The 13220-nt window shown below is 33.9% G+C and overlaps 1 protein-coding gene across 16 annotated transcripts in view; it reads right to left on the bottom strand.

Moving 5' to 3' along the window:
* Positions 1-13220, bottom strand: part of LOC139137831 (kinesin-like protein KIF1A) — a 668091-nt gene that overhangs the window by 593375 nt on the left and 61496 nt on the right. For all 16 annotated transcript variants that reach the window (XM_070706099.1, XM_070706106.1, XM_070706100.1 and 13 more), the window contains exon 3: positions 9392-9462. In XM_070706099.1, coding sequence (XP_070562200.1) covers positions 9392-9462 — 71 coding nt within the window. The remainder of the gene's footprint in view (positions 1-9391; positions 9463-13220) is intronic.

Raw genomic sequence — 13220 nt, 5'->3', positions numbered from 1 at the left:
TACAGTACTGTGCACAGGGCACAAAGTACTAAAAATCAATTTTGTGCAAATTTACAATTTTATGCCTTGAAGACATTTTGTAACCCAACTCCATGTATGTACACACAATACACACTAGTATTTATATGTTTCAGTGGATTAACTGCTTTAAAATGTTTTAAATAGTTATTAATTATGACTATGTAGTAAACACCGTCACGGACGCTACATCGTCACGGATGCTACATTCCCATATTTTAGGAATATTAATAGTGAACGCAAGGGACAGTAATTATATAATTTGTTTATTGATGGTAGGCACCTATTGACACTTAGGCCTGTAACATCAGATCTTTTATAACTCCTGTTGTCCTTAAGATATGAGTGTGTCACAGACGCTACAAGAAATTCCGACCACAACGACCTCCATTTTCATCTATTCACAAAACAATACAATATACAATTTTATTTACATATTGGTGTATAAAATGCTTGCCATGGATGTTGAGATTGGAATTAAATTCAATATTACAATATTTTATCCATTTTTCTACATATAAACTAAAGGTATATGTACTTATGGTCATAAAACACAAAAAACATAACGATGTTACAGTTTTGGTAAAAATACCACAGTTTCTGTTCCGATGCACATAATCAAATGAAATAACTTATGAAAGAAAGGTTAGGTATTCTGCAATAACATATGTAAGCTAAAAATTCCACAATTTTAACACTGCGTTCCAAAAAACATTTTGAAGTTAAGTACATTTTGAAGTGAAACAGCATAACGCTACTTTTTACAGTTTTTAAAGGCATTTTTATGGATGTACAACCAAACCTGCACAATATATGCTATATTTCTTTATATGACCAAGTTAGTTACAACTACTACTATTTATTAGAAACAAATAAGCAATATAATATCAGTCTGAATAGCAGATATATGTCCATAACAAATGAAAATCATCTAGCGCACCCTGATTGTGACTGACCCGATACATACATACATACATACATACATACATACAGACATGCAAATGGCATGCAAATGAACTGATTCAGCTTATACGATTACCTCACATTGGTATACCAAATGTGAGCTAAAAATCGTAACAAAATGGCTGCACAGCAGCCATATTGGATCGTATCACAAAACAAATTGACGTGCATATCTATGACATCGTTCAATGTCCTTGTACCAACTTTGAATAAAATGGGTTAAAACATGTCTGAGTTTAATGGCCTTTTACATGAAAAAATTGTAATAAAATGGCTGCCTGGCAGCCATATTGGATCGTATCATAAAACAAATCGACGTGCATATGTATGACATAGGTCAATGCCCTTGTACCAATTTTGTATAAAATCGGTTGAGATATGCTCGAGTTATGGCTTTGTACATGAAAAAATCGCAACAAAATCGCCGCCGAGCAGCCATATTGGATCGTATCACAAAACAAATTGACGTGTATATCTATGACATTGGTCAATGACCTTGTACCAACTTTGAATAAAAAGGGTTGAAACATGTCTGAGTTTAATGGCCCCGTACATGAAAAAAATCGTAATAAAATGGCCGCCTGGTGGCCATATTGGATCGTATTACAAAACAAATTGACGTGCATATGTATGACATAGGTCAATGTCCTTGTACCAACTTTGAATAAAATCAGTTGAGATATGCCCGACTTATGGCTTTGTACATGAAAAAATCGTAACAAAATGGGCGCACGGCAACCATATTGGATCATATCACAAAACAAATTGACGTGTATATCTATGACATTGGTCAATGTCCTTGTACCAACTTTGAATAAAATGGGTTGAAACATGTCTGAGTTATGGCTCTGTACATGAAAAAATCATAATAAAATGAAATCGCTCCTGCCATCTCTGAGATATCTGCGTGAACGGACGCACGCATGCACGCACGCACGCAAGCACGCACGCACGGACATGACCAAACCTATAAGTCCCCCTTGACGGTGTCCGTGGGGACTAAAAAGGTGGGAGTGGGTAAAAAAATGTACAAGGGATCCGGTAAAAAAGTAATGCTACCTCATCAATCTTCTAGACCCCATCCCCTCCTGAATATCGAAAGTTCCATCCCTTGGTATTACATAACGCCAGATGACAAGAAATATATTTACAACCTTGGGAATTTTTTTATTAATGCCATGAGTATTATCATTCTAATGTAAACAGCACTTAAGTTAGTTACAGATGGTGACATGCCTTCCACTGTGGACGGTGATTACAACATCTGGAATTATCCTTGATCCAAATTTCTCATCAGTTCTTGTATGTCTTACATAGAAATGTTGCAAAATTGGTTCGCAATGAAAAAATTCACCTCAGCTTTGTTTTCTGGATCAAATTTTCCTACAAATTGATACCAAATATGATAAAATTATGTTCACAGCCTTCAAAACTGTCTCACAACATATCCTGGGTTGGTGTTGGTCATTTAAGGTCACAAACTGAGAAAATTACCTAAAATATACAAATTTGGGGGTTTCCCAACACTTTGAGCAGAAAATTTATCTAATAACATCCCTCGGGACTTTATACCAAATTACACAGCTATCAAACAAGTAATTTTGAGAACAAGTTTTCTTGACCAAAAATGACAATATAGTCTTAAACATACAAATTTGTATATTTCAGGACAATTTCCACATATCTAACTATTGTTATCTCTGTACATACAAAAGCTGTCTGTCCAGGGGCTTTAAAAAGAAAATACTGTTTAAGATTTTTTGACCAAAAATGTCAAAATTGCTCCAAAATAGTAATTTTCCCAATTTTGTCATAATTTCAACAAATTATAAGACTAACACCCTCGCAAAGATCCAACCCAAATTTGAGAGTGATTGGGCTGGCAGTTTCAGAGAAGAAGAATTTTTACTGAAAATGAGAAAAATCACCAAAAAATTCAGTAACAATACAAAATTAAGGATATCTTCACAATATTCATAAGCTGTATAAAGTTCACCTAAGGTACTTGCACACAAATTTTCAAAGCAATCAAATCAGCGGTTCTCGAGATATTAATTCTTGACCATTTTCACATTTTGTAAACTCATTTGCATAATTTTGGCAATGTAGACTTCATTTGAACAAAATCCCATCTATAGCCCAGGATGCATCAACACACCAAATACCAAGCTGAAATGTGCAGCGGTTTGCGTGTTTTTGATGTTGACGGACATACTCTACGTTCGTACATACATACATACATACATACATACATACATACATACATACATACATACATACATACATACATACATATACACATACATACAGATGCCATCAACTTCAGCTTATACGATAAACTCACATTAGTATAACCAAATGTGAGCTAAAAAGGGGATACAGATGACTCCGGCAACTATAGACCCATTTCATTATTACCCCTTTTAAGTAAAATAATTGAGAAAATAGTAAATAAACGCCTCATCAACTTTATCAACAAACATCATATCTTATTTGAACATCAATATGCATTTCGACAAAATTATAGCCGAAAACTGTCACTCATAAATCCTGTTAATTATCTTTCAAAGCAACTTGATGATGGTAGAACCACACTTGGTATTTTTCTTGATTTTTCAAAAGCTTTTGACACCATAAATCATGATATTCTCCTCTATAAGCTTGCCTACTATGGTATCCGAGGACTTCCGCTACAATGGTTCACAGATTATCTACATAACAGATCACAATATGTCAGTGCTCAAAACAACATTTCTCTGAACTTTAATATCACATGTGGAGTGCCACAAGGGTCTGTCCTGGGACCCATCATGTTTTTGCTATTTATAAACGACATAGCTCTTTCCTCTACTTTTTTAAATATTATCTATTCACCGACGATACAAATCTATTCCACACATTCCCCGCAAATCAGATCAGTATCAATCTTGATGATGTGGACATGCATCTGAAAAATGTAGTTAAATGGTGTGGTGCAAATAAACTTACCATAAACAATCTTAAAACAAATTATATTTTGTTCAGAAGTCATAAAAGAAAGATTTCTGTAAACGGTGCACTCATATCGATAATAAGGTTATCTATGAAGTTGAAAGTACATCTTTTGTTGGTGTCTTCCTAGATAAACATTTAAACTGGACAAAACACATTTCAACTGTAAATTCCACTGTTAGAAAAAAAGTTGGCATTTTATTCAAACTCAGACAAACTTTACCGGTAAATATTCTCGTTTAACTATATAAAACTTTTATTCAACCACATATTACATATGGACTTGAAGTTTGGGGATCTACCTATCAGTCTCACCTCAATAGTATATTTTTGTCTCAGAAAATGGCAGTAGAACAATGACCTTTAGTAATATCACAGAACACACAAATCCTCTATTCAATCAATTACACATTCTTGACAAGCTACACAAACTTCAAATAGGATGCTTTATGTATGATTTATCTAATGATAATTTACCACATAATTTAACAAATTATTGCCAATTACCTATGCATCAACACAGTACACGTCATAAAAATGAAGGCAAATTCGACATACCATGTGTCAATACATATATGGGTAAATTTACTATATTGGACACTGGTTCTACTTACTGCAATGCCTTACCACAGCAAATCAAAGCTAAACCCACCAGAAAATCCTTTCGACACTCCCTCACCAATTTGCTAATGCACCATTAGATTGCATGCAGCAGTTATTGTATTTCTTTTTTTTTTCTTGTCAGATATGCATATATTTCAATAGTATTTACATGTATTGTTATATATCTCTACCTGATTTATACATGTAACTATTACTGATCAGATCAGTTGTCTTCTTTACACACTGCCCTCAATGTTTTGTATCTTTTTTCTTTGTAGCTTACAATTCAAATGGCTGGGGAAATGGACCAGACTAGCTTTTGCTATTTTTCCATCTCCCATCTACTCTTGCCTCTCACTTCATTGTACACGCATAATTTTCTGATGTGTAGAACTTACCATAATTGAGAGTAATTGAGAGTAATAAACATGAAGTGATTCAGAATTGAATTGAAAATTGAACTGAATTGACAGGATGTTGCCAAACATTTTTGCATCCTATCATAACACTGACAGATTATAACAGGTACCATATTTCATAAAGTTTGATGCAGAGCTTCTAGACATTCATCCTAAAAACAAGTCATCATTGATGACACAGTCCCCACTTGTTAATGGGTACTTTGATTACAGGTCCTCAGAGAGAATAGAGTCCTCTTCATTTAGGTCTGTGATAAAATTAATTTGAATAAATTCGCTTGATACATGTCTGAGTTATGGTTCAGGACATGAAAAAATCATAGTACCAGGTATGAACTGAAAATGCTCACGTGCTTCATTATATTGCAGTTAGGTGTAAATTTGAACCTTTGCCACATGTTTGCAACTCCATTGAAAGTATTATGATCAACATAATGAACAATAATCACCGCCGATTACTTCTAAAAGGTCATGAAGTATATAAACATGTAATTAGCTGTCATTGTATCACCACTTTATATAGCAAGTGGAATTACCGTTGGCCAAGTCCTTCAAACCATATATGCCAAGCTGTGAAAGCTCATTAGATATGCAAATTATAAATTAGCTGACATAAAAATGTGAAATGACTTTCGGTATTGTTTAACCTGGTATAATCATCATTGTACATAGCATGTTTTGCCAACTTTGATCATGTAAATCCCAGTATATATCCCTAATAAGCAAAGTTCATTAAATATGTAAATTAGGAATTGGCTTAAGTAAAATTCCTTAATGATTGTCAGTAATGTTGTATCATGATATCTGCAATATATGTAGCAAGTTATGTCAACTTTGGTCAAGTCAATTCAGATATATATCTCTAATTAGGAAAGTTCATTAAATATGCAAATTAGGAATCGGCTGCTGTAAACAGGTCTTTTGACTTTCAATAATTTTATATCACAGTATCTTTGATGTATATAACAAGTTTCAACAACTACAATCAAGTTAATTCAGATATATATCCCTAATAGGTAAAGTTCATTAAATATGCAAATTCAGAATTGGCTGGAGTAAAAATTCGTAATGACTTTCAAAAATGTTGTATCACAGTAGCTTCAATACATGTAGCACGTTTCATCAACTTTGGTCCAGTCAATTCAAATATATATCCCTAATTAGCAAAGTTTATTAAATATGCAAATTAGGAATTGCCTCAAATTAAAATGCTTAATGACTTTCAATAATGTTAAATCATAGTATCTTTCATATACATACCAAGTTTGGTCAAGTTTGATCGAGTCGAATCAGACATATATCCCTAATTCGGAAAGTTCATTAAATATGCAAATTAGCAACTATCTTTCATGTCACTTCTTAATGGTTCCCACTGCTGATATATCTTGTGTGATCAACATTTGTGGTATATCTCATCAAATTGTGTGCAGTCGTTCTCAATGTACCGGTATATCCCATTTTTCTAAAATCATTAACTATGCAAATGAGCAAAAAGTAAGCAAGCCACATCCACCAAAAACTAATCGGTTCTTGCCATTTGCAAACTGAATCTATGTACCAGATTTGATTCTGATCTAATGAGCCGTTTTTGATATATTGAGCACACAGACAGACAGACAGACAGACAGACGGACATACAGACAGACAGACAGACAGACAGACATCGCTGCGACATATGCTCATGTGTGTGAACACGTGAGCAAAAAATTGCAGATTTCACCAAAATTTCAATATATCATATATATTAAAATAATCCCTAGGAACCTGTTTACCAAAGCTATCGACTTGCAGTTTTTGAGAAACAAATTTTTTGACCAAAAATGGCAAAAATTACCCCAAAAATACAAAATTACAGATTTCATCATAATTTCATTATATCACATTAAGTTCATCTGTAGGAACCCGCATATCGAATTTCAAAGCTATCAGATCAGTACATTTTAAGAAAAACATTTTTTGACAGAAAATGGAAAAAATTGCCCAAAAAATATGAATTGCAGATTTCATTATTATGTCAATAAATATCATTAAGATCATCTGTAGGAACCTGTATACCAAATTTCAAAGCTATCAGATGAGTAGTTTTGGAAATACACATTTTTTGACCAAAAATTACATAAATTGCCTTAAAAATACAAAATTACAGATATCATCAAAAACTCATAAATATTTACATATTACTAAATTCATCTGTAGTAATCTGTATATCAAATTTCAAAGCTATCAGACCAGTACTATTTGAGAAACACATTTTTTGACCAAAAATGGCATAAACTGCCCCAAAAATACAGAATTACAGATTTCATCCAAAATTCAATATATATTACTCAGTTCATCTTTAGAAACCTGTATACCAAATTTCAAAGCTATCAGACCAATACTTTTTGAGAAACACATTTTTGACCAAAAATGGCAAAAATTGCCATAAAAATGCAAATTTGCATATTTCTGCACAATTTGAAAAAATCTGAAATCGATCATCCCTAGGGACCTATGTACCAAATATCAAAGCTATGTGGCTGGTAGTTCTGAAGAAGAAGATTTTTAAAGATTTTTTTACCAAAAACGACAAAAATTGCCTTAAAAATACAAATATGCAAATTTCATCATGATTTGAACAAATCTACCTGAAGTCACCCTAAATAAACTGCATATCAAATTTCAAAGCAATCGGACAAGCGGTTTCGGAGAAGTAGATTTTTTTACCAAAAACAGCAAAAAATGCCCCAAAAATAGAAATATGCAAATTTCACCATGAAACTTAGGTGAGGTCACCCAAAGTGAACTGCATATAAAATTTCAAAGCAATCAGACACGGTTTCCGAGGAGAAGGCAATTGTTGACGGACGACGGACAATCAACCTATTTGATAAGCTCCGCGTCGCTGACAGCGGAGCTAAAAACAGTAGTCTTCGGTGTGTCAAGATATATCTAGCTGACCGCTCTCAATGCCGTGATGCATGTCTCATATATGATCATTGAGCAGCCTAATGACTTCATGTTCAAAAAAAATCCTTTTTGACTACGAAATTAGTGTTTTCAGAGGGCCAACAAAAAGCAGATACTGGTCAAAATCCGGCGGGACCTCAAGAATGCAACCCCACAGAGTCGATATTGTCATTCGTAAACACTTTCCAAATAACATGAAAAGTAATGACCATTAACTGTATTGTGTTACCAACAACATGAACTCGATCGATTCTCGAATTTTTGGCATCTGTAGTGTCATTGTCTGTACAGAACTGATTGACAAAACGCTTTGTGATGATGAAATACAATGTTGCATAAAGAGTTGCTGTCCGCTAAAGTCCAAAATGTTGCAATACCATGATAAAATGTCACTTGCAAGCAGGTACATATGTTCTATTTTTGTCCTGCATTGAACCACACATACATAATACATACATAATACATACATATACAAATACATACATACTAGGTATACAAAGTGAAAATTTTAAAATCACTAAATTGCAATTTCCAATGAGTGCTTGGAAAATGATGACAAATGCTTTTTATCTGGTCAAAACCGGTTCAGTCATTCAAAAGTTATGAAGATTTTTGTGTACGTAAAACGTTGTGGCAGAAGGTCAGAGTATTAGCAAAAAGTATTTAAAAGTAACTTTTTTTTTTACAAAATAATATAATCTTTGACCAAAGGAAATTTACTCTTTGATGTAAACACATCCAAATATGGCAGTTTGTCCCATTGTCCAATTCTGTGTCACGGAAAATTTATAAAATGACTGAAAAATACAAATTTTGGCAGATTTACAGTCATTCTGATGCAAAATTATTGGTGAACTTACAAAGCATTGTTTATCTATATGCAGTGCTACTGTAGTGTAATTAAAAAAAAGGAAAGTGCATGCAGGAAAGGTAATTAGATCAGAAATGTAGTGTAAAGTTTGACTTTACCGCAAAATGTGCCTTTGCCGGATAACCGAAAATAGGGTAAAATATGAAAATTTGCCATGTTTTGCAAAATCCACTCAAGAACATTGACGTTCAAAAAATGCAATCAAAGTAGATCAGCAAAGAAAAACAATTTTGCAACAAGTTTCAAATATAAATATGGTAAACTTACTTCCCAGATCACATGATGAAACCATTTTGCCTGGTACAAAGTACGTACTGGACCTGACATATTGCAGCTCATTTTGTTATTAAAAGACCATCAACAAAATCAACATGGCCATTTGTCAGCCACATTGGATCATACTGTTAAAAAAATTTATGTCCAAGTGTAAGTTCCAGTCGGTTGTTCTAGTAATCTAATTAATAGCAATATCCTGCTGGAGTAATGGATATGTTAGTGATCAGTTTTCACCAACTCATTCCATAAATGCCTTGCTATAACTCTTGTATCTATCACTGAACAACAAGTAATGTCTTACCGTTGTGTGTGACCAGTATGAGTAATCAAAGTTAAAGCTTTTGTTCTCGTTGGATTTTGGGTTCTTTATACCTAAAATGAGAACAAAAGATAACAAGAGTAAGATAATACCATTGCACTTGTGTGTTAAACTCTTCGATCGTACAAAAATAGTATCAATGACACTGAACTCCAATTTAACAAAATATACAGGGCTCGAAATACTTTTTTTCAACCGTCTGTCCACCGGAGAGGTAAAATAAAAAAAAATCTGTCCTGAAGAAAAGTACCTGTCCAAAATGGCATAATTTTTTCTGAGAAACTATACTAATTTCAACTCACGTGAGACATATTGTCTAGAGAAATTGAATGTCATTTTTAATTAGTTTGATAGGAAGTTTTTGACAGAACACAACAAGTGAATCCGGGAAAATTCAACAAACTCGTGTCTGTACCATATGCAAATTTGTGTAAAAGCACCCTCAGTGTCGAGATAGCCCTGATAATCTCCCAATCTGAGAGATTTGAGATGTGACCTTAGATAAATCAACATGGCTGCCTCCTGTAAACAGTGATTAGATATTATCAAACTTTCTTTTACTTTTTTCTGACAGGTAAATATCTAAATAATGATTTTCAAAATTTTGAAAGGTACATAAATTTAAACTTATGAATATTAGCTGTAGTCAATATATTGAAAAACTGGTTGCAGGCTGAAAAAACCTACCTGTCCACTTGGACAAGTACTTTTCAAAACTGCTTGTCCCAGACCAAATTTCACTTGTCAGGGACAGGCAGACAGGTATTATTTTCAGCCCTGATATACTCAGTACTAGTATGCCACATGACATTGAATTCCAATGAAATGGTTAAACTAAAAAATTCCACTGCAAAAAATTAGTGTCAATGACACATTGCTCACATTTGGTTACATGTGGCAAGCCAGAATGAGTGTATAGACAATATTTAATAGCTTCTATGCACCTTAGCTTGTGATAATCATAGTCAAGTGCATTTGAACAAATTTTGATGCACTGTCCATTGAAATATGAAATGCTTGTCAACTTGCAACTGTTGATCACACACACTTAACCACCTAGTACATCATAACTAGAAATAAATTTCAGCCATACCAAACTAAAGGTGTCCCTTATAATATTGTAATGTATAAAATCAATGTAGAAAATATTTGGTCTCTCTACGGTCTATTGTTGCACAATCGAAGACTAAGGTAAGGTGTAATAATGGGAAGTCTTCAGAGCTTCCACTGATGCTGCAGCACCTACATTATAATTATATGTCCCAAACTACCATCAAGTTAAAGAAGCATTGCAGTGTCATAGACAAATGGGGAAATTTCCAAACGCAATATATATATATATACACACACACACACACCGGTGTATAAATATATATATATATATATATATATATATATATATATATATATATATATATATATATATATATATATATATATATATATATATATATATATATATATATATATATATATACGTTTCAAAAACAGGGATCATCAAAATAAATAAACAAGATGACACGCTATGCAAGAAAATAGAGTCCATCTGGATTTCAAAACTGGGTAGATTGTCACCTAACGGCCTCAACATTCTAAGCTAATTGTGTTCGACAAATAATATGACAGAACCCCATGGCCTTGGAGGGCACTCTGTGAAGTTCCGAAGGTATTTCCCGAGGGATACGGTGTATTCTGCCGCCAGTACTTTTCCGAGCGAAGCAGAATACACCGTATCCCTCGGGAAATACCTTCGGAATGCCACAGAGTGCCCTCCAAGGCCATGGGTTCTGTTATTATTATGTTCCCCAATTTTGTTGATCGCCGTCGAATAAAAAGGTAATCATGACACGGCCTGATTGCATATAGATTCTATATACTGCACATTGATATGCTGTCAATGAACTTTTCATCAGCTGTGAGCTCACTGATTGGCTAAGGGAAACTTTCTACTATTCATATGCAAATATTTGATGCAGCGTACCGAGTTCACTATATCACTATATTTCCATCTCGACTAAGACAACAAAAACATACGCAAACAAAGATGTTTTCAGACAGATATCTTAAATATTTTAAATACATGTGAACAAAATTGGCATTTAGTGTAACAAGATCAATTGTAATAAAAATTACAATGACTGAAACTTCAAAATTGTACGCGAAATTAGACTAATCAGAGTCCGAGTACGGCTGTCAGATCTACGGTGAATGAAACACGGTGGTGCACGGACATCCGGCTAAGAAAGACGCGGTGTCCTTGGTCACGGCACGGTCCCTCTATCACAGTCCCTTTCTCATTGACTGAGGTCACGGGTTGAGTTTGTCATCAACCCCACTTAATATTACTCATTTGCCATTGTTGATCTTCATATGCAAGTTATTTATTGTAACTGGATACTGATCGCGAATCTAGATCATATTCTTCGTCGCTGTTTCTGTAAGGTGGGTGTACACTGACGTAAACTGGCAAGCTTTACGTCACGGTCGTGGGTCAAGCTCGACTGGTTTGGAAACTCAAATCTACAAGTTTGCGCTGTTATTGTCCAAAGCCAGTCGTTGAAAACAGCACCTTCGGGACACATTTTCATAACGGCGTTTCCGTTTATTTTTGCAACCTGACGAGAGCTAGAGCTTTGACGTCTTCGGTCGAGGCCGCAGCAAATCTTGCAGATGTCAACGGCTTTGCTGGTACACCGCTTCCATTGTAGTCACAGTATTTTGCTCCGTCTGCGCCGAGATATTAGTTTCACTTCGATAATAAAATTCTGATTCCAAATTATCGAAATAAATGCAGTTCTGCTAATCTCAATAATTATTTTCTTCCACAGATAAACAATCCACTTCAGTATTTATTGTTGTTGTTCAGGAGCCGGCGACAATATTTTTACCAATAGAAAGTAGTACAGGATAATAACTAATTTGCATAATTTAGCGTGAAATAATTTCTTAACCGTGGTCTTCTATGTAAACATTATTTAACGGCACGTGACCTGTTTCTGAAATGCATTGAAGTTGATAAAACACGTGAAATACTTTGCTGAAAGCAAGCAATTAGTAAAATATTTAAAAGCAGTGATAATTAGCTCAATCAAAAGCTAAAATACTTAGAAAAGTGTCACAGCTTTTTAGACAAGCGACCTAGCGGGCGATATAGCTCCGCTGTGTTTATGTAGAGAATAACTATTTTTGACACATGTTGATGAAGAAGGTGGAAATCTTTGATAGCTCATTTCAGGAGCCAGAAAAAAGTGGCTAAAATAGCTGCAAAAATATACAATTGAAGATTTCATCATAATTTGAATATATCACATTTGATCATTCCTAAGAACATGTCCACCAAAGCTATCAGACCAGTACTTTTTGAGAAACACATTTTTTGACCAAAAATGGCAATAAGTGCCCCTAAAATTAAAAATTGCAGATTTCACCATAATTTCAATATATCATATATTACAATAACTCCTTGGAACCTGTATACTAAATATCAAAGCTATCGACACAATTTTTGAGAAACAAATTTTTTGAACAAAAATGGCAAAAATTACCCAAAAATAACAAAATTGTAGATTTCATCATAATGTCAACAGCTATCATTAAATTTATCTGTAGGAATCTGTATACCAAATTGCAGAGCTATCAGATAAGTAGTTTTGGAAATACACATTTTTTGACTAAAAATGGCAAAAATTGCCCCAAAAATACAAAATTGCAGATTTCATCATAATTTCAATAAATATCATTAAGTTCATCAGTAGGAACCTGTATACCAAATTTCAAAGCTATCAGATGAGTAGTTTTGGAAATACACATT

This window comes from Ptychodera flava, chromosome 7 (genome assembly GCF_041260155.1).
Source record: "Ptychodera flava strain L36383 chromosome 7, AS_Pfla_20210202, whole genome shotgun sequence".
Taxonomy (NCBI): domain Eukaryota; kingdom Metazoa; phylum Hemichordata; class Enteropneusta; family Ptychoderidae; genus Ptychodera; species Ptychodera flava.
This window is presented reverse-complemented; position numbering and strand designations above follow the sequence as displayed.